At 41.3% G+C, this 25,565-nt stretch overlaps 1 protein-coding gene across 2 annotated transcripts in view; it reads left to right on the top strand.

Moving 5' to 3' along the window:
- Window positions 1–25,565, top strand: part of LOC148890258 (inositol 1,4,5-trisphosphate-gated calcium channel ITPR1) — a 60,069-nt gene that overhangs the window by 19,580 nt on the left and 14,924 nt on the right. Inside the window, exons 27-51 of one of the 2 annotated variants that reach the window (XM_089011090.1) lie at window positions 20–193; window positions 979–1,053; window positions 1,143–1,280; window positions 1,365–1,490; window positions 1,575–1,775; window positions 1,847–2,098; window positions 2,212–2,337; window positions 2,579–2,707; window positions 4,182–4,302; window positions 4,426–4,610; window positions 4,676–4,824; window positions 4,900–5,011; window positions 6,029–6,064; window positions 11,568–11,612; window positions 12,614–12,746; window positions 13,810–13,997; window positions 19,478–19,661; window positions 19,888–20,141; window positions 21,316–21,516; window positions 21,597–21,707; window positions 21,811–21,906; window positions 22,030–22,173; window positions 22,270–22,377; window positions 22,444–22,636; window positions 24,878–25,000. In XM_089011090.1, the coding sequence (XP_088867216.1) occupies window positions 20–193; window positions 979–1,053; window positions 1,143–1,280; window positions 1,365–1,490; window positions 1,575–1,775; window positions 1,847–2,098; window positions 2,212–2,337; window positions 2,579–2,707; window positions 4,182–4,302; window positions 4,426–4,610; window positions 4,676–4,824; window positions 4,900–5,011; window positions 6,029–6,064; window positions 11,568–11,612; window positions 12,614–12,746; window positions 13,810–13,997; window positions 19,478–19,661; window positions 19,888–20,141; window positions 21,316–21,516; window positions 21,597–21,707; window positions 21,811–21,906; window positions 22,030–22,173; window positions 22,270–22,377; window positions 22,444–22,636; window positions 24,878–25,000 (3,604 nt within the window). The remainder of the gene's footprint in view (window positions 1–19; window positions 194–978; window positions 1,054–1,142; window positions 1,281–1,364; window positions 1,491–1,574; window positions 1,776–1,846; window positions 2,099–2,211; window positions 2,338–2,578; window positions 2,708–4,181; window positions 4,303–4,425; window positions 4,611–4,675; window positions 4,825–4,899; window positions 5,012–6,028; window positions 6,065–11,567; window positions 11,613–12,613; window positions 12,747–13,809; window positions 13,998–19,477; window positions 19,662–19,887; window positions 20,142–21,315; window positions 21,517–21,596; window positions 21,708–21,810; window positions 21,907–22,029; window positions 22,174–22,269; window positions 22,378–22,443; window positions 22,637–24,877; window positions 25,001–25,565) is intronic. The other variant, XM_089011091.1, reaches the window with a different exon arrangement.

Here is a 25,565-nt window from a genome sequence, read left to right as displayed (position 1 = left end):
CCCTTGAACATGTCAACAGGTCCAGTTGCTAGTCACCAGCCAAGACGTGGATAATTACAAACAAATTAAATTTGACTTGGATCAACTGCGCTCCATTGTGGAGAAATCTGAGCTGTGGGTGTACAAACGACAGGGTCCAGATGAAGTGATGGATACAGGAGAGGGACTGTCCGCTGACTCTGAACATAAAAAGGTACCAAGAAATTTGGATTCAACGCTGAAAATTACACTTGTTGACATTTTTTTAGTCAAGCCTCTTTCAATAACGTGCTGTAATCAAAGAAGTATATTTTTCAGCAAAGCGCCAAGGGTCAGAAAGTTCAGGTTATGTCCTGAATTACTGTATTTTCCGGTGTATAAGGCACACTGGAGTATAAGGCACACCGCCATTGTATGAAAAATGTTTTCCAAATCTTATATATAAATATATACAAGTTCACAGGGCGAAATGGAGTCAGTGGCTGCTGACAGTTGACCTGCTGTGGCTCAATATTACTTCACATATAAGACGCACCTGCGTATAAGGCGCAGGGTAACCTTTTGAAGAAATGGAAGGCTTTTGGGGGGGAAAATAATAATAAATAAATTGATACAAAGATAAATAAATGAACAGGTGAACATAAATAGATTCATACATGAATAATAAATAACTAACTAAATAAATAAATATATAAGTAGGTAGATAAATAAATACATAACATAAAATGGGATAGCAGTTGTTGAAGTAGCCCACAAATATAATAATAGAAAAGCAACTGTCGTGACCAAGTGTTTCAACAAAAATCTGTTGGGAATTTTTATGCATTTATTTATTTGGACTTTGGGTGTCGGCATTTCAATTTTAAAGTGAGGACTTGATCACTAGTTCTTGATGTTTTAAGGACATTCACCTGTTTTGGCTGCTGGCAGGAAGTGACCATGTGAATGTGAGATTGAATGATGGTTTGACCTTGCCCTTTTATATATTATCTAACGTAGGGGGAGTCTGGAGGAGCCGAAAAGACAAACAAACCAGAGAGCACCAGCAGTTACAACTACAGGGTTGTAAAGGAGGTAACAGTCATCCTTCAAAAGTGGTTACCAACCAATCAAGATGCACTGTGTTTCTTAAGCACTTCTTAATATGTTCTCTCCTTCATTAGATCCTCCTTCGCCTCTGTAGACTTTGTGTTCAGGATGGCCAATCAGGTAGGAAGAGCAAGAAGCAACAACAGAGGTTACTTCGCAACATGGGGGCTCATGCCGTCGTTCTGGAGCTACTACAAATCCCGTATGAGAAGGTATCTGTGATCTGCTACTTTGTCAGCTTTTTTTGTGGAATAAACCAGTGATTATTATTTGTATTTGTATTTTTTTCACTCCAGGGTGAAGATTTACGCATGCAGGATATCATGAGATTAGCTCATCAGTTCCTACAAAACTTCTGCGCAGGGAACCAGCAGAACCAAGCTCTGCTTCACAAACACATTAATCTTTTTCTTAATCCCGGGGTAAGGTCTCGTTACACCAATGGCAAGTCCCAGTATTTAAACTCGTGTATGCAATTTTTTTTTTCTCGTTCTGCTTATTTTTAGATTTTGGAAGCCATCACCATGCAGCACATTTTTATGAACAATTTCCAATTGTGCAGTGAAATCAATGAGCGTGTGGTTCAACACTTTGTCCACTGCATTGAGACTCACGGACGCAACGTCCAATATCTCAAATTTCTGCAGACTATCGTCAAAGCAGAGAATAAATTCATCAAAAAGTGTCAAGACATCGTTATGGCCGAGGTGATGTACTATTCACGTCTGTGTCATGGCTGATGTTTTATCTTTAGGCCAACGTATGTATTTGTACACAGCTGGTGAATGCAGGCGAAGACGTTTTGGTCTTCTACAATGATCGTGCCTCCTTTCAAACACTGGTCCAGATGATGCGATCGGAACGGGATCGCATGGATGAGAATAGTCCACTCATGTACCACATTCACCTGGTGGAGCTTTTAGCCGTTTGCACAGAGGGCAAGAACGTCTACACAGAGATCAAATGTAACTCGCTGCTCCCACTGGATGACATTGTACGCGTGGTCACCAATGAAGATTGCATCCCAGAGGTGAATTGAACGTCAGATATCCGCATGCCATATATAGTTTGCTAACAAATAGCTATCCCTTACATTATTATTTAAATAAATTGTCTCGTTTCACCTGTCTCCTACCGCTCTAGGTCAAAATTGCTTATATCAACTTTCTAAATCACTGCTATGTTGACACCGAGGTTGAAATGAAGGAAATCTACACTTCCAACCACATGTGGAAACTCTTTGAGAACTTCCTCGTTGATATTTGCAGAGTATGTAACGTCTGTGCTACTGTATTTTACGGACTATAAGGCGCACCTAAAACCCTTCGATTGTTTTCAAAGGTTGACCATGCGCCTTATAATCCAGTGCGCCTTATATATGGAAACAGTTTTAAAATATATCATTCATTGAAGGTGCACCTTATAGTCCAAAAATATGCTAATTGAATAGATCAGGAAATCAAATCAAATGTAATGTACATAAGCTGAGCATTTTTTTATTCCCCGCCAGGTTTGCAACAATACGAGCGATCGTAAGCATGCAGACACCATCCTGGAGCGCTATGTGACTGAGACGGTCATGAGCATTGTCACTACATTTTTTAGCTCGCCTTTTTCTGACCAGAGCACCACTTTGCAGGTATGGAATAAAAAAAAGTAAAAATAAATAATAATAAAATAAAATAATATTGCAATATAAAAATATTATATAAAAAATCTAGAAAAGGCACGGGTCTCAGATTATTGTATTAACTCTTTCACTGCCATTCCCAAATTTGTTTAGGAATTGAAAAGCATGACAGAGCGCCATTCCCCATTTTTTTCGGGTTTTGGTTTTTATTGCGGGGTGCCTATAAAGAGCTGGTCAGACGTCATGCAATGTTGTTCCCTCCCACGAGGGGGTGGGGGGGGGGCATTTGCCTTTTGTACAGCCGCCCCCATTTCAAGTTCAGATAACTCCAGACCCATATAACTTGGAATTAGCTCTTTTTTTCTAGTGAAAGAAAGGAGTCTAAGGTTTCTTACGCAATGTTGACTCAATATTTTGTGGGTCCTGCAATTTGAGTGAAAATGATAAAAACCCTGGCACTGGAGTGGACACATTTTTGCATATCATCTGGCAGTGAATGAGTTAATTTACCATGTTTAAGGTTTTTGTTCCTGGAGCATTATTTCTAAGCTTTGTAACCAACTTGATTTCCTCTTTCTGAGTGATGTGGTGAACGTTTAACCAAACAATTTACATTCATGCATCACACATGCAGTGCCAACATAAACGTGTGAGAATATTTTCACTCATTTATTTCTAAATGAAAAAGAGAGTAAATATCTCACTGGACAAACACAGGCGTACACATGGGTCAAGTGGGTAGTTTCGAAACAACTTTTTGAATTTAACATCATTTGATTTATTTAGTTTAGTACATAGTGAAATACAAAATCCTGCGCTCACCCATGGAGCATCCTGCTCAAGCTGTGAGACATATCCCGTGCTCTCCTGTTCCTCTGAGTCTCAGGTGTCTATAATTAAGAGGGGCGAATGACTTTTCCGGGAAGCATGGCTAACATGAGACGGTCTGGCTGCGAGATTAGATTTATGTTTTTCACTCACTTAATGACAGTTGCATAACCTCCGGTCTATTAATGTCTATGTCGTGCTTCAGGCGGCCATCAGTCAAAATGTAAGTATGGCTTGGTTCTTGCCTACGGTTGCCCCTCGTGTAATTGTAACTGAATTGCCCCACTATGATGTTGAGATCAGAACTGTGCTGTCCACTGAAGTGATCTTATGTAATAACAAAGTCAATCACTATGAGTTCTGCTCTCTAGCAAATACGGGCATGCCTTAAGATTTAAATGTGTTGACTTGACTTATGCTTCTCTATTTGGAAAAATACTTATTTATTTAGTTTAATAAGGGTGGAGCACGCCTATACTGCTGAGGATAGAGATTACTGTTTTAGAGAAAGCGATTTGCCGAGTGTGCATGTTGATTGGACAGTTTTTCTACCATCGTGTGAGTAGCCATGATTATTGTAATGGTCACTATTATTGGTGCGGAGTGACAAAAATAACATGTTTACTGATCAGAGTGTATTGCTTCTCTTCCGCAGACCAGACAGCCAGTCTTTGTGCAACTATTGCAGGCGGTATTCAGGGTCTACCACTGCAACTGGTTGTTCCCCGTCCAGAAAGGCTCTGTGGAGAATTGTATCAAAGTCCTCTCAGATGTCGGTAATTAGCATTCATTAAAGCCCTTCTATATATTCAGCCTGCGCAGCTACCTGCAGTGTATTCGCTTGTTTCAAGTTAATACTTTTGTTGAGCTCACTTCTTGGATTTGTGTGTCACTCTCAGCCAAAGGCAGAGCCATCGCCATTCCTGTGGACCTTGATCACCAAGTGAACAATTTGTTTGTGAAATCCAACAACATTGTGCAGAAGACTGCAATGAGCTGGAGACTGTCTGCTCGAAACGCCGCCCGCAGAGACTCTGTGGTGACGGCTTCACGGGACTACAGGAATATTATTGAACGGCTGCAGGTACAACATGTCGATTAGTTTACTCATAATCAAGCATGTGCTAACGTTGCTTCTGTGAGATGTAGGACATCGTTTCAGCATTGGAGGACCGCCTGCGTCCGTTGGTCCAAGCCGAATTGTCTGTCCTTGTGGATGTGTTACACCGGCCTGAGCTCCTTTTCCCAGAAAACACAGACTCGCGCAAAAAATGTGAAAGCGGCGGTTTCATCTGCAAGTAAGACATTCATAACTAGCTATTATGATGTCGGTACAAATAAAAGATATACAGTACATGAATATACTTGTGTAGGCTGATCAAACATACCAAGCAGCTGCTGGAGGAAAATGAGGAGAGACTTTGCATTAAAGTTCTACAAACACTTCGCGAGATGATGACTAAAGACCGTGGTTATGGTGAGAAGGTAGGAGATGACAAATTTATTGGACATTCCTGTCTATCGGCTTTTGAAAAATCTGGAATATTTATTTATTTACTTTTGAGTTTAAGTTAAATGTATTTTATTGGGTCTTAGAGTGTACCTGTGTACCGAATAAAGTGGGCAGTGAGATTTATCTGTGTATGTGTAAATCTGGTCATATTGGGTTTCACGCAAATACATACAGGTACCGTAAAAACGCTGTCACTTTGTCACAAAAAGCATCAAGGAACATCAAATTGACGGTTTTAAACATTTTCTAATGACAAGTGGAGCACAGGTCGTCACCAAAGGCGAAATTGTTTGCAAAGGGGTGGAAAGAAAGTAAGTTATTGTATGGATGGTTTGTTGTATTTTGAGAAGACCTAGGCATTATAGTTCTTGACTTTTTTTATTTGCCGGAACTATCCGTGAAAAACACTGAAAAATGCATGCTATTTATCTCTCTCACTCTGTTATTCAGATACTAAACAAAATTGAATAGTTCGGTTGAATTGTATTAATTTTTTTCCTCATTTTTTTCAAAGTAATTGGAAAAACTGTGCTGAAAGGGTACCAGTAATTTCATCATTTTATATTACTGTATTTTTCTGAGTATAGGGCACACCCAAAAGCCTTGATTTTCTTTTAAATAATGACCCTGCGCCTTCTACGCAGGTGTGTGTTTTTTCATTAATTGAAGGTATAGAGGTATTTCTAAAAAGCTTACTGTGTTCCAAAATATCATTTATAACAAGGTCATATAATTTTTTGCCCTATTTTGAAGACTTTCTCTCCTTCAATCTTTGTCACATGTGAGGATTTTTTTTCAGTTCGCTTTGCAGGCCAAATGTGACAAATGTAATCAGCATGCATTCACAGCTCATCTTTTATGAGCTACTGAATTAGACTGAATGTGTGTCCACATTGCTCACTTAACTAACATGTCACGCTGTGTTGTTGACCTCATCTTGTGCTTCGTGGCCAGTTATCTAACTCCACAAACCTTCTGCTTTCTTTCAGCTCAGGGCCTTTGATGATGAGATGGATTTGCCTAAGGTCACTTCTTTTTTTTTTTTTGTTTTTTTTTGTTTGTGTCCTTGGTTGTTGTAGCTTCTGTTATATCTGTAGCGCCTGTAGCTGCTGCTGCTGAAGCTGTGTGTTGTCAGCAAAGAGCTTCAATGTAGCCTGAGCAGAAAACACAGTTACTTTTTTGGGTGGTTTATCTACCACAGCATCGCCTCAACAATCACATGAGCATTTTTTCTCATTCACACCTGTTTTTACGCAATGTTGATTTTTAATTACATCATTTTACTCTTGTGTAAACAGACGCATAGGCCGGCGCATGCCACTTTGATTGAATATGAGTCATCCATAGTCATAGGTACAAAATATTATCAAGCAAAGTAGCTGACATACAAAATAGTATTACTAAAAACCACACCCCATTCAAGCCTAATTTTAAACAAACATTTAAGCGATGTAATTCAAAGTGCTCCTATGTTTTACTTTTCACTTTAGTTTCACTTGCCAACTTTCACCTATGTTTATGCTGTTTCTTACATGTATTGTATGTGCTCTCGGTGCCGATAGGGGACACTGTGACCATAGTGTGTGTGTGTGTGTGTGTGTGTGTGTGTGTGTGTGTGTGTGTGTGTGTGTGTGTGTGTGTGTGTGTGTGTGTGTGTGTGTGTGTGTGTGTGTGTGTGTGCGTGCGTGCGTGCGTGCGTGCGTGCGTGCGTGCATATGCACGTATTAATGAGTTGTGCGGAACTGTGACGACAGTGGCAGTCATTGAGGCTGTGTCCTAGTTTCCCTCCCTGCAAACTGCGCGATTCCTGGGTCCCTTCCAACTCTGTGCTGAGGTTACATAAGAACCCGGCCTTTTTTTCCCCCCACTCTTTCCTGGAACTGAGCCCCTCCGCTGCTTTGTGACCTTTAGCTGTAATTGTGGAGGATAAAAGTGCGCAGCAGCCATTTACCCATGCTGTGGGTCTTTGTGGGTGTGTGCGCACGTGTCTAAAAATGGGTTTGTAAGAGTGTACAGGGTTAGAGGGGGGCATATCGATTGCACACATGAGAGTACCCCTTTTGCCAGCCCCCACTCCGCTGCACACACACAGACACATTCTCTCACCCAATCCCAACACATGCACACCTGTCATGTGTTGTATGTCTTGTCCCTGACATAAAAATGGCAGTGGTGCCAAAACATATTTGTCCCTCCATGTGTCAGTCTGCATATTTGAAGTATCTTCGTTTCCAACGCGGCACACTATTAACCCGTGACACAAGTCTATATTTCACTCATTCACTGCCATTCATGAATTTATTCGGGAATTGAAAATATGACGTAGAGCGCCATTTCCGAATTAATTCGGGTTTTGTTTTTTCATGCTTGGGTACTGATAAAGCGCTGGCCATGGCCTCTGTATATTTTTTTCTTTTCCACAAGGTGACAGCATTTCCGTTTTTGCCATGTTAGTGCTTTGTTTCAGGTTCCAGGTTCAGGTTAAAGCACTATATAAACCAATATATATGTACTGCACTGCATGTTGAACAGCCACCCTCATTTCAATGTCATCTAACTCCAGAGCCACATAATTTAGGAATTAACTATTTTTTTACTGATGAAAGAAGAGAGTCTAAGGTTTCTTGTGCTGCATTGAATATTTATGTTGTCCTAAAACTCAATATTCTGTGGATGCTGGAATTCACGAGAGGATCACAAAAACCCTGGCATTGGAGTGGACACATTTTTGCACATGTCTGGCAGTGAATGAGTTAACGACAGTATTCTAAATTCTCCCGGCATCCTCCCATCCACACACACATGCATGTCGCCTACTCGCCAGTCACAACATTAGTACCCCTGCACAATCGAATGAATACCACGCCACTGAGTGTGGGTGTAAGTCAGGAGTGCATGAAGGCACGGCAGAGAAAATTTGTCAACTCAGGGGCAATTACTTTCAAAGTAAAAGCTTTGTCATTCTGACACAAGTCCCGGAACTTTTCTGATGCAACATAAAATATGAGGAAAGAAGTGTGTGAATGAATAAGGATATAACGAGTAACATTGACTATAAAAGGAATAAAAGATTTCTGGAGCGTTTGTTTACAAAGCTGATTCAGAGCGATGTCGCAATAAGCGTCGAATCATCAAAGGCAGGAGCAACATTAGTGGTGGACTTACTCCATTGCTAAATGTCAGGGACATGGACTCCTAGTCTTATATAAGTAAACCGAAGTTTGCCTCTTCACGTAGAGTGCATGTGCCTGTGCGTGTGTGTGCGTGCGTGCATGAGTGCCTGCCTGATCACGGTCTTATTACGCAAGCCCTCATTTAGACTAAGTCATGCTTCATGCCTTTCACCTCTCTTCCCCCTGTCGAACATTTCATGGGATCTGTTTTTCATTTTTTATAAGATATTGCCACATGAGGTTGATTTATTCACAATGGCTTTAATGGCGCAGGACAGCTGCAATGCCTGGAAGAAGCAGCCTTGGTGATCAACACCAGTGCTTCTGTGTCCCACCACTGCGACCAACTCGAGCATACAAAGATGCTTTTGTTTCGGTACTTTCAGAGGCGTATTCTGTAGAATTCGGCGTACGTGCTTGCCACATACACTGTACGTCATTTTGATGAACTCAAGAGTTGTGATTGTAACCAAGGGGTTTGTCCCGGGGAATTTCCAGTTTTGTAGAATGTGATGCAGTCAGAGTGAATGTGGCAGCTGTGAGGGGTTACTCGGTGGTGAATGCGGTCAGACTTGCGACCGTCAACTGAATACGACTTTGCTGCATTTGCTGCTTCTGGGTTTAATGTGGCGCATGTAGAATCGTTGATAGTTTCTGCACTTTGTTTGCATGAGAAAGATCCAGTTCATTTGCAGTAGTTTTGAATATTACCTCGCTCAGGAGCCCAAACTATATTTCGCCGTAACAACAATATTAACTAATTCACTGCCAGACATGGGCAAAAAATGTGACCACTCCAGTGCCAGGGTTTTTGTCATTTTCACTCAAATTGCAGGGCCCACAGAATATTGAGTTTTAAAGTGATTGAGTGAAGGACCGCTACAATGCGGCTTTTTTTACGGTGAAGGACGGTCCTTTAGTGACGTCATGTACGGACTCGTCACCAACTCAAAAACAAGACTTCCTGAATATTCAGCGCGAGTCTTAAAACGTAAAATATAGCTATATGCGGTGGCATCTTTGTAAAATACGCTCAGTAGAAGTCATTTGGAGCCATTTTGCAAATTATGGACACAACTTGTCCGGAGACGTCGGTTGTCCTTTAAGACTACATAAACATTCAATACAGCGTAAGAAACCTTCTACTCTCATCTTTTATCACAAAAAAAGAGTTAATTCCTAAATAATATTGGTTTGGAATTATCTTAGCTTGAAATGGGGGTGGTTGTACAAAATACAATACATGCATATTGATGTATCCACCGCTTTAACAACAGCTAAAACTGTAACAAAACGCTAACATGGACAAAAGGCAAATGCTCATGAATCGTCATTAAAGGGGAAAAAAACATTGCCAGGGTCTGACCAGCGCTTTATCGGCACGAAAAACCACACCCCGAACAAATTCGGGAATGGCGCTCCACGTCACACTTTTCAATTCCCAAATAAATTCGGGAATGGCAGCGAATGATTTAACAAGCTATTCGGGAATTAAATAATTAGTTGATAGTGTAGCTTGCATTGTTTTTTTTGTCCTTTGTTATCGTGTGATAAATGTCCTGAGCGCCCACTTTTTTTGGTGGGTGTCTGTTAATTGTTTTACAATTTGGAGCTTGATGTGAATTTGGATGAAAAATGCCCATTGATATTTTACAGACGCATTATCAAACACGAGTATTAATTATAGTTATGAAGATAAAGAGCTCAGATCATTAACTGTTACATGCACCAAGAATGATAACCTGATAACATGATAAGCTGTCTACTATAGTAACCGCCATCCCTGAAAGGAGTAAAATAATTTCACTAGTATGGAATAACAAATATAAAGTCCATGAAGCGCCATAAGACATCAATATTTTGTGTGATGTCCTACAACACGCTGACAATTTTTAATAGCATATAGTTGAGCTCTTTCAAGGCAAAACACAAGAAAACACAACACTCATGTCCGTCATCATTGGCTCCTGACTTCGATTTTGACTGACAAGTTGAGTTGTGAAAGTGTCAGTGTTATCTTTCTTTCTACTATTGTGTTTTCGTGACAGATGGCCGCTGTAAGCAGCTCCGTGTCACTGGTTTAGTGACCTGGTTCCTTTTGGATTGATTATGTAACTCTAACCCTTTCAACCTCTCACGTACCCCCCACCCCCTTACCCCTGCCTTTTTGACATAACTACTTATGAGCATTGCCTCTTAGCACTTTGAGCTATCTTATTGTACACAATGTAAGTAATCATACCTCAAGGTGCTCTGACTCCTCTCTCTCCATGAGCTTTTAAAGAACAAATAATGTTGAAAAACTCCATACCTCCATCCACCCATGATCTGAACTTTGTTATTATGAATCATCACTGTATTTACTCAGCCTTGATTTCAATATATGATGTGGTTTTAGTCAATGATTGTTTTTATTCTATAACTCAAGTGTTAGCTTTTCATACATCAGACCCGTTTTTTTTTCTTTTTCCTCCCCCCGCTGTGCTTTTGCCATAGTAACATAAGAGCAGGCTTCATTTCTTGTGCAAACAAGGACATGCAAAGGTGGTTCATGAAAGGAGATGCTAGTGTGGGTCAAACTAAAACATGTTTCCCCTGATCTAATAATTATCAATGGCAGTTTATTCGTGTGAGCAATTGCATATCATACGTGAGTCTAAATGGCTTGAAAGCTGGTGAGTTCTGGGCTGGAAAGTAGAGTTATGGTGACTGATTTTTAACTTATTCACTGCCACATTTTTTGTCATTTTCACTCAAATTCCCACAAAATATTGAGTTATAGGACTACATAAACATTCAATGCATCATAAGAAATCTTACTCTCTTCTTTCATCAGAAAAAAATGTTAATTCCTAAATTATATGGGTCTGGAGTTATCTGAGTTTGAAGTGGGGGCATCTGTATTAAATACAATACAGTACATACATATTGATTTATATAGCACTTTAAAAACAGCTAAAGCTGCAACAAAGTGCGACCATGGACCAAAGGCAAATGCTGTCCTCTTGTGGAAGGGAAAAATATTGCCAGAGGTCTGGCCAGTGCTTTATCGGCACTCCTGGCAAGAAAAAACAAAACCTGAACGAATTTGGGAATGGCTCTTCACGTCACACTTTTCAATTCCCAATTAAATTCCAGAATGGCAGTGAATGAGTTATGTATACCTTCCTGTACATTAGCAATGTCAGATGTAATTTCCGGTAACAAAAGCATGACAATTCCCTCTCAACAGACCTTTGCGTGGCCTTTTGCATGGGTTTCATTTTGTTGTGCTGTGTCTTTTAACTTGATGCATGAATGTTAAACCTCTCTGCTTGCATCCGTTTGGCCTAACACCCATCACTGCACTCAACAGCTGGATCAGAACCAGCCTGAGAAGTTGTTGGAGGACCAGAAAAGGGTATGTGCATTTATCCGTAGCAGGATGCCTATCTATCACTGTATGACTGCATAAGATTGATTTATGCAGACATTTAGGTGAGGACATTCTGTGCGTTGGCAGCTCCTTTTTAAGATACGCTTCAAATAAAGGACTTGTTGTGAAGGCGCTATCAACCATAACCAATTACTTTTCACAGAAAGGAAGAGGTCGGGCAGACCCAACAGCAAAACACAATCATGAGACAAGTTTGTGAAAGTCAGCAGCTGCACTACAGCTTGAGTCAAGTCAGCAAGTATCAATTTCAACTGCAGCACGGCGATTTTGCAGCAGGACACTGATAAAACTTGAGGATAATACATAAAAGAAGTTCTATGAAATCTGGATCCTGATTATCAATGTTAGCTGGAAAAAGTCATAATATGATGTATTGGTTTTCACTCGTTTGATTCTTCAAGTGTGACAAATTCCTGCTTAAAAAAGTAATAAATGCATAATTTTCTTAACGACCAAATTTTATCCTGCCCTTGTAGAGCAGATGTTGTGTAATACCTTCTCCAGGACCACACAGTTTGGCAGATTTGTCACGTAATCACACACACGCATCCACCTTCGTTTCATTTCCGTCACGCCGTCTCGTCGGAGGTCTTGTCAGGTATCTCTGGCCTGCCGTTGCCATAACAACGGCAAAGTTGCGCCGCTTTACTGCTTGATGAGTCACAGTGTGAGAGACTTGGCATTGTGTCTTGCTTTAGGATGCGGTCTCCTCAAATGTCATTAGGCTGGGTCACTGACGATAACTATCACAGTTTTCGCTCATTGGGTGGCTTTGGCTCATATTAAAACATTTGAGAGAATTCCTGCCAGATAAAGAGCCTGCACACTTTGATGACAATCATATTGTGTTCTGATAAAGGTCCGCCGCACAAAACGGATGATGACTGTCCCGTTACGTAACCACCCCTCCTGCCACATGGCTGCAGTCAAGTCATTGCATTTTTTTTCTCCTTTTCCTCTGATAGGGCGAGGCACTGAGGCAGATTCTGGTGAACCGTTACTATGGCAACTTCCATCGGAGTGGTGGGCGGAGGGACAGCTTGGCGTCATTCGGAAGTGGCCCCCTCAGCCCCGTCGGACCTAGCAAAAAACAGACAGGTGCCGAGCATTGACGCTGAATGCACATTCTCGTGACTTTTACGCAGACCACTGAAAACATTGATTTCACCTCCAGTGGTCCGATTGGTCAGTCGTGACAGCATGAGCGGATGAAGTCCATCTGGAATCTTTCCTTATCCTTAGGACAAATATATATGCCTCATGTCGTAGTAAAACAAACATCTCTCTGTATATTAGGCAAGGATGGGGCTCTCTCTGTCTGATTCAGATCTTTTATCGCTTTGTGTTGCGTTGTGCACGAACCTGCCCTTTGAGCGTGACCAGCACCGCAGAGTTATCATAGTTTGATAACACAGTCATTGTATTACTGAAAATACCAAAGCAGTTCCTCTTTCCCTCTTTTTTGAGATCGTAGGGGGCTCTGAAACATGACGTGTATGATGCACCATTTCAATTGATGTTCTGATGACTCGTTTTGGACGTTGACAATAAGCTAATATTGACAGTTTATTCCAAACAATCAATTCTACTTGGGCGTATTACTTGTACATTGTGACGACCAGTCAATCAGCAAATATGGTGAAACCTGTGGAGATGTACGTTCGACTTGTTGCAAAAATATTTTAGGATAGTATTCTCACGCATGTGTTATGACTAGATAGCTAGCTATCTATTTATCTCGTTAGCTAGTGCTACCGGGCTGATATTCTAGATAGATAGATACATAACCTTATTGTGTGTGAGTCTCATAAAAACCCTTAATCAGTCAGTTTTTTTAATATTGCTTATCCTTTGAAGGGCTTCAGGGGCACATCTGAAATTAATGATATCTTGAAACATGACGATTCATTGTGAACTGGTAAAAGTGTATGAGTCTCCTGCTTTAAATAAGATACAGCAAGATATTAATTAAAACTCTTGACATTTTTGACAACAGTATGAATTAAAACAGATCATGGTTTCCTCATTTCTTGGGACAGCTCTTATTGTAGATTTAAATCAAATTGTGCTATTGTGTATTGTATATTGTTCTCTTATTGCAGTCACATGGCTGTTTTTGTACCCCGCTACTTCTCCCATGTTGACCCTCACTGTTTTATAGTGCTAGGGTACCCTAGGGGCCTGAGTCGTGGGGAAATGAGCCTAACGGAGGTGCAGTGCCACCTGGACAAAGAAGGAGCCTCTGATCTGGTGATTGACCTCATCATGAACACCACCAGTGACAGAGTTTTCCAGGAAAGCATTCTCCTAGCTATTGCTTTGCTGGAGGGCGGAAACACCACCATCCAGGTCAGGATGAAAAACCCAACCAACAAGTGAATTGCCCAATGCGGCGGTACAATCAAATGAAGACAGTTCGTCTAGGTTTTCACTGCTCGATCTGTAGAATAATGCATGGTTTTATGAGTATATGGGTCAGTGTGCCAGCGTAGCTGCACATGTACATTACATAAGTTATACTCTGGTGCGCTTACACCCATCCCAGGTAGTTTTTTCCAATTAGTATCTCAAAGTAAACACAGTAAACCAAAAAAACCCTACTGTTTTTAGTTTTTAATTAGTATGAATAATATAAAAAATAGATAAATTACAAAATCAATCAATTAGCAAGTGTGCCTTATATATGAAGTAATAATGCGCCACAACAGATCTCACAACTACTGTATGCAGCCACCGACTCCATTTCCCCCTGCAGAAGAAGTAGTGTGAAACTCCAGCCTCTACTGTAGCACCTTATAATGTGGTGTTTCTTATATTTGGAAAACGTTGATATGTGTCTTGTGATCAGTCTGCCCATCGAGGGGCTGTTGTGCAATCATGTGCCTAGCATAATCAGATTACAGCAAGGAAGCCGCCGCGGTGCAGATAATGCTTTTGCTTCCCACGGCTGCGGCAGAGCTGCATCACGTGATTGGGTTGTTACATAAAGCCTGTGTGATTGAACAATGAGGAATGTCTCAGCCTTCAAAACATTCCATCCCGCTCCCTTGACTTTTCTTGTCGACCTAAATTGGGTCATGCTGGGCCTCCGGATGTGGGGCAGTGGGGAGAGAGGGTGCGGGCACTTGGGGTGGAACACAGTAGAGGATTTGAAGAGTAACTGGAGCTTCCTGGCGCGTTACCTAACACAATGAAACCTTGCAATTTTTGTTAACCCAAGTTAACCTTTGGTTTCATTTGACCTGTCGACTTGCGCTTCTTTTAACACGGTTAACTATTTACGATCTTCAAATCACACCGAAGTAAACTACTAGCCTGGGTGCTTTCATTCAAAACTTGGAATATACTAGTGCGCTGAACACTTTTTCACACTTGTTTAGATCATTTCCTGGATTGTCAGCTATGTTGTTGTGACAAATTACAATTCCTTTTCCATTCCTTTTTCCATCTGGCAAACAACACGCACCGCAGGTGTGTGCTCACTCGTGTTGTTCAAAGTCCCTGAGAAAAATAACAGTTGTGCTCTCATTGTATAAATATGATGAGATGGGTGATAGAGGCGAAGGAGAAGGGAGCAGCTCAATTTGGTTTGCATGTGGCGCTGCGTGAAGGGGGGGAGGTTGGTAGGGAGTATAAATAGCTGTTACATAACATCCCTTTGTTGATGCCAAGTCGCAGAGCGGAAGGAGAGAAAGGGAAGCGCTATGACCTTGTTTTTCAGCGGACTGCCTCCACCTTGCAGCTCTCCTCTCCGCCTCCTTCCAATCAGGGTGCGTCTCCATGGATACAGACAGACTGTGTTTACCCAACACTGGAGAAGGCGGGAGCTGGGATGTTTGTCCCGCTCAACCGCCCCCCTCCCCTCTTTTTTACCATCCTTTTCTGCTATGAGCTTTTGCCAACCTCTCCTTGATCACTGTTACTTCATCCATCACGTCATCTCCTCATTGGGGTGTCCTAGTCATTAATATGCAAACACAGATGGGGTTGCTGTGCAAGAGTTAGTCGCGCAGTGCCTTGTATGGAAAGCCATTGGCACTTTTTTTTCAATATCTTTCATATTCTGTTTGAGGTCCACATATTGGTACGCTTCTCATCGGCGCTAGCAGAGAGTGTCTTACTAACATCATGTTTTCCACTGTCGCCTTTTGCTACTGGAGAACGTTTTTGCACACGAGTAGGAAAACTTGGACATATTTTTAGAATAACGAAAATTATGTGGGGAGGCGAAACTATGCAAGTTAACAACTGTCTACTACTTCTGCGGTACGGCTGGTGAAGTGCTAGATGTTAGCTTGTATAATTTTATCACGTTGGTTGTCATGCTAGTAACATGCAATCAACTATTGCGCATTATTTCCTCACGAGTAACATGTGGTTGTCCGACTCATTGCCTGAATTGGTTCTATTAAGGTGCACCAGTGTAATGCAACAGTGGAAGGCAGTAGTGACAAAACTGTTACGAGTAAGAGACGGCTGCTCTACCAGTGCGAAATAGTCGTCCTACTAATACGGGGACTATAATTGGATGGCAAAGGTAAATGTAGCAATGACTTTTCCATACATACATTATATGGAGCAGTTTATTTTGGCTTTCTGAAGAAGCCGTGAAAGGAATGGGTTTTTTTTTCTGGTGGTTTTGACGACAAAGGTATTACCGTATTTTCCGGAAGGCACACCCAAAGGCCTTCATATTCATGAAAAGATGACCCTGCACCTTGAACGTTGGTGCGCCTTATATGTGAAGTGATTTTGAGCCACAACAGATTTTGCAATTCCTGTCAGCAGCCACCAACTCCATTTTCTTCTGTAGAAAAAGTAGTTTGTAACCTCAGCCACTACTGTAGCACCTTATAATGTGGTGTGTCCTATATTTGTAAAATTGATATACATTATGTTTGGAAAACTTTAGAAATGATGGTGCGCCTTATAATCCGGTGTGCCTTATATACGGAAAAAAGTTTGGAAATATACCATTCATTGGGGGTGCGCCTTATACTCTGGTGCGCTTACACACCAGAAAATACGGTAGTTTAGGCTTGTCAACCGGTTTCAGTACTGCTAATGGAAGACACAGTAACCCCCCCCCCCCAAAAAAAAAAAAAAAAAACTGCTGTTTTTAGTTTTTAATGAGTATGAATAATATAAAAAATAGATAAATTACAAAATCAATCAATTAGCAAGTGTGCCTTATATATGAAGTAATATTGCGCCACAACAGATCTCACAACTACTGTATGCAGCCACCGACTCCATTTCCCCCTGCAGAAGAAGTAGTGTGAAACCCCAGCCTCTACTGTAGCACCTTATAATGTGGTGTTCCTTATATTTGGAAAACGTATATATTTATATAATATGTTTGGAAAACCTTTTTCATTCATTGATGGTGCGCCTCAAATCCGGTGCAAATAAAAACTAATGAATTAAGGATCTCTCAAATGAGGTATGTATGCCTCTCCAAACATCATCAGTCAAATGAAATTTATTTCACACCCTTCTAAGTCGGTTGCCCTGACTGAAGTGTTGTGCCAGCCAGTCCCGGCCGGGAACGCCCACATACTTGACTGTACATGGTTGATTCCTACGGTGACATTAACACGCAAATATGATTACATAACGTTGGCAAGGGCTTCAGTGTTTCTGAGCGCCTGTGTGACATGTGGGTGTGTCTTTTCAACATGGGCATGTGCCTGTTGCCGGAGACGGCTGACCTACTTTTACGGGTGTCTGTAAATGAAGTTTGCGCCTTCTTGCTTGTGTGTGCTTGTGCTGGAAAGCAAAGTATGTGTGTGTGTGACTTATGTAATTTTAACGGGTTTATGTGGCTCGGTTGGGTTGGGGAGTTATCATGGTGCGTGCTTCTGTCTCTGCACACTCTGGTTCACTCGATGCCAAACGGACCCCCACTCCCCTTTGCCTCATTCACCCCACTACAGCTGCCAAATGATAATAAGCAGGGAAGGCTATTCTCCCTCTCATCAGCTCCACCAGACATGCTGCAAGATGTGAGCGAGGTGTTAGGTGCCGACAATCGTTCGCCACCCTCCGTCATTGGGGTTGTTTATTGGATGACGGGCTAGCTTGGCAACTCTACCTCCCCCCTCCCTTCTTAGTCTGCTATCTGAGTGTTGATGGTGCGTACGTGCAGGAGAGATCCTGCTTAGTGGTGGAGGCCTCAGATGGGGTGGGGCATGGGCCTGTGGAATCTGCTTCAGGGCGCTATCGCATAGCTCAGTGTTTAGTTGGTGACACAAGAGATTTGAATTTAGCTGTAACTTTAGGTTGACTTAACAATTGTTTGTATTCGTACCGAATTGGTCACGCTCTGTTTTAAAGAATGTTTTACGGAAAACCATTGCACAAGGTTATTTGATGAGCACATGCTTGAAACGAAGTCTTGATTTTTGTCTTTTTTGGGTGTTTTTTTCCATTTTGGCTCTTCCAGTAGCCCGGTTTTGCATCTAACCTGAAAAGACAAACAGTTACATAACCCTCACTGGCCCAGATACTGTCTAACAGAGTATTCTGTGTCTCTTCCCCTCTTTCAGTCATCTGAATTTCCTCAGATTTTTATTTTCCAATTCCTTCTGTCTTGGTTTTCATCTCTGGACTCTTTTTCCCTGTTCCCCACCGTCTGTTTTTCTGTGTAAGTAGGTAAAGGCTTCTCCCTCATATGTCGTTTTTTTTTTTTTTTTGGTGAGTCGGCCTTTGCAAAGGGTGATACACAGATAAGAAAGATTATATAATCAAAACAACAGTCGAGTGGGCAAGCCGGTGCATGACAACTGTACATGATGTAGTAGTGCTCTAATTCTACATGATCCCATTCCTATATATATATATATCAGTGTCTGAAACTCATGACAAAACGAAACGTTAGTGAACAACTCAGCCCAGCCATAAAGTTGCCTGCCCGATTTTTTACACATAAAGACGTCTAATCGCCCAAAAAAATAAAAAAATTGTTGCGAAGTTTAAATGTTTTTTTTTTAATTAAGGAAGTACCAACCACAAATGCCCCCTTGCCTAATTTATGGTAAATATACCTTGCTGAAGATTTTGGTTCAGTTGTTGTTTGTCGTCATGGTGTACAATGTAACGTTTGCGTTGTGTTGTCTGCTCAAAACTACGTGGACTCCACTTTCTCAGCGGCTTTCAAAACTCTGAAGTACGCTTTTCGTCAGGGTGTAGTCAAAACGAACATTCGTTTGGCAATTTGCATACTCAGCACCAGTAGCCAATCAGAAGCCTGCTCTGACTACACCCTGACTGAAAAGTGTACTTCAGAGTTTTGAAAGCCGCTGAAAAAGTGGAGTCCACATGGCTCGTAGAATTTTGTTTGTGGCTTTTGGTTTATTGAAGAAAACACGATGATAACGTTTGATTTGAAAAAAAAAACACTTTTTTTTCTTGAAGAAGTTGTCGGTCATCCGGGCCGAGACGTTTTGAAAGTTGTACGCCCGACGTAAAAGTTGTACGCCCCGGGCCACCGGGCAAACGCTATTTCAAACACTATATATATATATATGTATATATTAAAATGTCTCTATAGTGTATGTATATATGTGTGTATAGAAATAAGGCCTTTGCAAAAAAAAAAAAATCACATTACTTTTTCTTGAACAATGATCAAAATTAATGTTCAGAAATCGTTCAACAAAACCAATGATAATCAGTCATCGTCACTTGTTTGATTTTACCATTGGAGATTATCGATTCATTTTCTGTATTGCTTGTCCTCGTTAGTGTTGGAGCTTTTCCCAGCTGCACAATTTTGGTTGTCCTCAAATTGGTAACTTTTTGATGCTTTCACTATGTTGTATGTCCAGCGTTCATTCTTCTGCCGCCTGACAGAGGATAAAAAGTCCGAAAAGTTCTTTCGTGTTTTTTACGACCGCATGAAGCTGGCGCAGCTGGAGATCAAAGCGACAGTGACAGTAAACACCAGTGATCTCGGTAATCGGAAGAGAGATTACGATAACCAGGACAAAGACACCCCAGTCCGCAAAAAAGGTTTGTGGTTACCCGTTTGAATGGAGTTATCAAAAAAATAGAAACCTACAAAAAGCCTAAAAAAATTACAACATGAGTACTCTCAATATTATTTTAAAATCTTCATTTTACCATAAAATACTTATGTATTGGGGCTCTAATGTTTGTACGTAACCCGAACAAAATTTTAAACGCTGACAAATGAGCCCACACATCAAAGATAATTGAAACAGCTCTGTTTGTTCAGCAAGAGAATCATCAGTCGTCATGACAGAAGAAGTGCGGGATCAACTACTTGAGGCCTCGTCTGCCACCAAGAAAGCTTTTAACTCTTATCGTCGGGAGGCTGACCCAGAGGACCACTTCACCTCCGCAGATGGCCAACCAAGCGCCGGGGACAAGAATCAGGACGAAGGAGAAATGAGCTACGTCATCGTTATCATGCAGCCCATCCTTCGTTTCCTGCAGCTACTTTGTGAGAATCACAACCGTGACCTCCAGGTTGGTCCCTCCGGGCTGCATTTTCGATATGTTGAGCAGTGTGCACTCACTCCCGACAGCTTGTCCTCCTTTGAATTGGCATTTCATTCACCTGCTTCCTCTCAAATGCTCTAGACCACAGGTTCAAAGTCAAGGCCCGCGGGCCAAATCCGGCCCGCCACATCATTTTTTTTGGCCCGCGAAAGCAAATCAAACTTGTTAAATTCCATGATGATTGCTAAAATCTGAGCCAAAATTTCATATTTTTGGTTGTCAACCACAATAAAAGTCATTATTCTTGGCTTCAGATTTGAAAACGAGTTATTCATTAATTTGCTGTGTGCTCTATATGTAATATTTGAAGGGATTTAAACATTCTAATGGGTTCCCCAAATTCATAACGGCCCTCGAGAGGAAACCATAACTACAATGTGGCCCGCGGCAAAAAATGACTGACACCCCTGCTCTAGACCTTTCTTAGTAATGGCTTGGAACGGTTCCACCTGACATTATGGTAATGCGATAATTATAATGACGGTGATGGTAATCATTTCAGCCTCCTCTGACTTTTCTTGTGAATTATATATTTTATCCCTTGTGGTGTGAAAAGGGGCTGCCTTTCATGGCACAGGCAAAAAAAAAATTTGGAATTGGTTTTGGAATTTATCTAGTTAATTTTATATATTATTCATATTAATTAGAAGTTAAAAACAGCAGATTTTTGTGATGTATTTTTGGGGGGGTGGGGGGTGTACTGTGTCTTTCATTAGTCGTACTCAAACCAGTTGACCAGCCTAAACTACCGTATTTTCTAGTGTATCAGGCCTACCAGAGTATAAGGTGCACCCCAATTGAATTGCGTATTTTCAAACTTTTTCCATATATAAGGCGCACCGGACTATAAGGCGCATCTTCAATGACTGATTTTTTTCTTCAAAATAGAATATCTAAATATATAAAAGTTTTCCAAGTATAAGGCACACCACATTATAAGGCACTGCAATATAGGCTGGTTGCGCACTACTTCTTTTACAGGGGGAAATGGAGTCGGTGACTGCGAGACCTGTTGTGGCTCAATATGATTTCACATATAAGACGCACCGGTGTATTAGGCGCAGGGTCATCTTTGGGAAAAAAATCCAGGCCTTTGGGTGCACCTTTAACACCGGAAAATATGGTACTTTTATCTCATCAGAATTTCCTTCGCTGTCAAAACCATAAGAATAACTACAACCTGGTATGTGAGACCCTTCAGTTCTTGGACTGCATCTGCGGCAGCACCACAGGAGGTTTAGGCTTGTTAGGGCTGTACATCAACGAAAAGAACGTCGCCCTTATCAACCAAACTCTTGAGAGTCTCACGGAATACTGCCAAGGTCCTTGCCATGAAAACCAGGTAGACAACAAACGTTTAGCAGTGGTGGCACACTTTTCCATGATATGATTTCTACCAATATGCAATCTTTTATTTCTTAGAATTGCATTGCCACTCACGAATCCAACGGCATTGACATAATCATTGCTCTGATCCTTAATGACATCAACCCACTTGGAAAGAAGCGGATGGATTTGGTATTGGAGCTGAAAGTGAGTTAGCAGCCGCGGTGAAAGTCGAGTGAAGGAATAATGTTCTACTTTGATATAAATTCGATGTCTATACAACTTTATAAAAACTGGTTCTTCCTCTTAGAACAATGCTTCCAAGCTGCTGCTCGCCATTATGGAGAGCCGTCATGACAGCGAGAATGCTGAGAGGATCCTGTACAATATGAGACCTAAAGAGCTTGTGAGCAAGTTACAAAATATTCTTCTCACAGATTTTTGGTTAATTTTTTTAAATCACAAATGCAACAGTTCTCATCTCAACAGCAAAAGTGCAAGTCATTCTTCTGGAAATGTGTCTTTCCAGGTGGAGGTGATCAAAAAAGCCTATCTGCAGGGAGAGGTGGAATTCGAAGACACAAAGGAGGAGGAGGAAGATGGGGATGATGAGGAACATGATGCAGCATCTCCCAGAAATGTGGGACACAACATTTATATCTTGGCTCACCAGGTGTGATTGAATGACGGCGAATCCCGCGATTGTCACGGTATGTTTACAAACAAAATATTCTCCCCTTACTACTTTCTGTTTTTTTTATGCACATAGCTGGCACGTCACAATAAGGAACTGTCCATCATGTTAAAACCCGGAGGAACCACCAGCGATGGAGATGAGTCTTTGGAGTTTTACGCCAACCACACTGCTCAGATCGAGGTCAGAAAACACGCAACGAGGAGCGATTGACTCATAGATGCCGATTGTAAACACTCTTGCCTCTAGATTGTGCGCCAGGACCGCACTATGGAAGAAATTGTGTTCCCGGTGCCCAACATCTGTGAATTCTTGACCTCCGAGTCCAAGCTTCGGGTCTACTACACCACAGAGAGAGATGAGCAAGGCAGTAAGATCAACGATTTCTTCCTGCGAGCAGAGGACCTCTTCAGTGAGATGAATTGGCAGAAGAAGCTTCGAGGTATAAAGTAGCTTGATGTTAGCAGCTAACAAAGCTAGCTATGAATCATCACATTCAACTTTGCTACACTGTATAGCACAGGTGTCAAAGCCAAGGCCTGGGGGCCAAACCTGGCCCACCATATCATTTTATTCGGCCCGCAAAAGCAAATTCAACTTGTGAAATTCCATGATGCTTTCTAAGGTCCAAACCAAAATTTCAAATTGTTCCATGTAAACTACAATAACTCATTATTTTTTATTTCAAATTTGAAAATGACATTCATTAATTTGTGTGTTTTATATGTAATATGTGGAGGGGATTAATGTAATGTGTATAATGGCTTCCCCAAATTCATAACAGCTCTCGAGAGGAAACTGCAAGTACAATGTGGTCGGCGGCAAAAAAATTAGTGACACCTTCGCTGTATAGAAAATATTACCGTATTTTCCGATGTATAAGGCGCATTGGAGTGTAAGGCGCACCCCCAATGAATGGCATATTTTCAAACTTTTTCCATATATAAGGCGCACCGGACGATAAGGCGCACCTTCACTGAATGAAAAAAGTTTTCCATATATCGGGCACACCACATTACAAGGCGCTACAATAGAGGCTGGGGTTACGCACTACTCGGCAGCTGCCGACAGTAGTTGCGAGACCTGCTGAGGCTCAATATTACTTCACATATAAGGCGCAGGGTAATTTTTTGAAGAAAATTAAGGCTTTTGAGTGCTCCTTATACACCTGAAAATATGGTACTTATTTATTTAATTGTGCCAGATGTGAGCCCATCTGGCACAATGTTAAAAAAAAGTACCACTCTATGACAAATAAGGAGATGTGTTTTATTATTAATTGAAAAATTGTTTCATCAATGTTATTCTGACAAAGGATGATATTGTGCCTTTTCCGCTGTGAAATTATGGCGACATCTGATGTTTTCAGTGGTGCATGTCTGAGGAAGTTCAAACTTAATTTTGGGAAGGGTGTTAAACGAATCACATGCTCATGTTTCTGGGAAATTTGTCTGTTCCAATCCAACTGTCATGTTGCGTTACATTTGTCTATTTGATTTCCTCCTACATGATCGTGTGCTTTCGCTCAAAGAGGTGCAACTTGCGGAATAAAAAACGGATGTTAGGGTGTTGAACTTCGATCATTTCTATTTTCCATGCAAGTCTGAACAGGCCGTCTCTCTATGTGCATGCGTATTATGCATATACGTATTTCTCCCGTCCTAAAATTAAAACGGGGACTTTCCAAATTCTCTGTGCTGCAGCGTAGTTGTACCGTAACCTTATGAATCATTACTGTCATGCTGCTTGCATATTTTCAACAACATACAAACACAGCAGGCCTGCGCCCACGCAGTCACATTTCAAATCCACATTAAAGACCGCATACCACGCACACAAAGCTGTGCTTGTCTGTCACACCAATGCGAGATAAAATTACATGTGTCCCATCGTCATTCCACTTAATGCTGGAATTCAATTTCTAGCGGTCCTGATATTTAACGCCATCACTTATTATGTGTCGTTACATTTTGTAACTTTTTTCAAGATTAGAAAGATAAGATTAAAAAAACTTTACAAGACCCACAATGAGGAAATTTGCATTTTTTTAAGTCACAACAAATTGTCCTTTAGCACCTTGATGGGACAGCTGTGGGCGAGTTGGTAAAAATGTAACCTGATGTGCTCCAGGTTAAATTCTTCCTGGGTTACGCATTTGCATCATATGCTTACTGTCACTCATGTGAAGTGTGAAAGGCCAAAGTCAGATCTGGCAGAGACAAAAGAATAACTTTTATTCACAGTTGGTTTAATTTGAGGTATTCAACTCATAAAGGAGCGTCAGCGCAGAGCGCCGATGCATTAGCAGAGGTGCTCATTTCGCCATGACCTCCCTTATCCACTGGTGAAAAGGACGCTTTGATCCTCTCCTCTTTCATCTAGAATTGCTTCATACAACAAAGAGTGCAGAATGTGTTTAAGATTGAATGACTTCTGTGTCTTTGTGTTGTCATATTTAGTTAGTTATTCTCATGTTTTTGTTTGTTCTTTTGACTTCAAGATGGCGCCGCAAGAGTGGCTGCCTTTCCAGCAGCTTCTGTATGTTGTTTTTCTACTTCTTCATTTCCTTTCCTCTTCCTTCCATAACCTTGCTGCTGTGAAATGTAAATTTCTCCACTGTAATAATAATAATAATAATAATAATAATAATAGACTAATCCAATCAACATTTTCTCTTTCTCAGCCCAGCCAGTGTTGTACTGGTGTTCCAGAAATATTTCCGTTTGGAGCAACGTTTCCTTCAATCTGGCTGTGCTCATGAACCTGCTCGTCTGCTTTTTCTACCCGTTGGAGGGGATACATGGAGGTCAGTCATACACAGGCATAAACCGGAGTGTGACCACCTGACCCGGTCAAACGTCACAGAGGATGTTATTTTGTATTCCTTGACACGTAAAATAAGTCATGTAGGCCACATCTGGTAAATCGACGCGGTAATGTGAATTTAAAGAAGCTTTGAAAATTCACTTTTGGCCACAATCCAGGGTCACACAGAGGTTATGTGCTCAATAATGCAAAACAGGAAGGACGGTGGCTTAGCAGCATGCATTTTCTACCACAGGCCGCTCTCATCATGAGAAATGACAATTCAGCATTATCTCACTGCAAAGTGTTTTTTTCTATGAAATCCTTTTCCAAATCCAAACATCAAAAAAACAGTTTCCTTGTTCCCAAATCGCTTTAGTTTCGCCACCCACAGAGAAAGACTCCAGAAATGAATCCTCCTGAGCACTTGACCCACTGATCTGCTTTTGCCCTCAAGTTCTGATCTGCTGACTTGTATCACCTGACCAGGAATTAAAGAGGCGGCGCCCTGCGAATAGCCGTGTCTTTGTTTGAGACCCACCCTTTGCACACAGACAAACTTGTTC

The sequence above is a fragment of the Hippocampus bargibanti genome, linkage group LG12, assembly GCF_051943395.1.
Source record: "Hippocampus bargibanti isolate YZ-2025 linkage group LG12, ASM5194339v1, whole genome shotgun sequence".
Classification (NCBI taxonomy): Eukaryota; Metazoa; Chordata; class Actinopteri; order Syngnathiformes; family Syngnathidae; genus Hippocampus; species Hippocampus bargibanti.
Note: the sequence above shows the minus strand (reverse complement) of the source record. Positions and strands in the feature narration are given on the sequence as shown.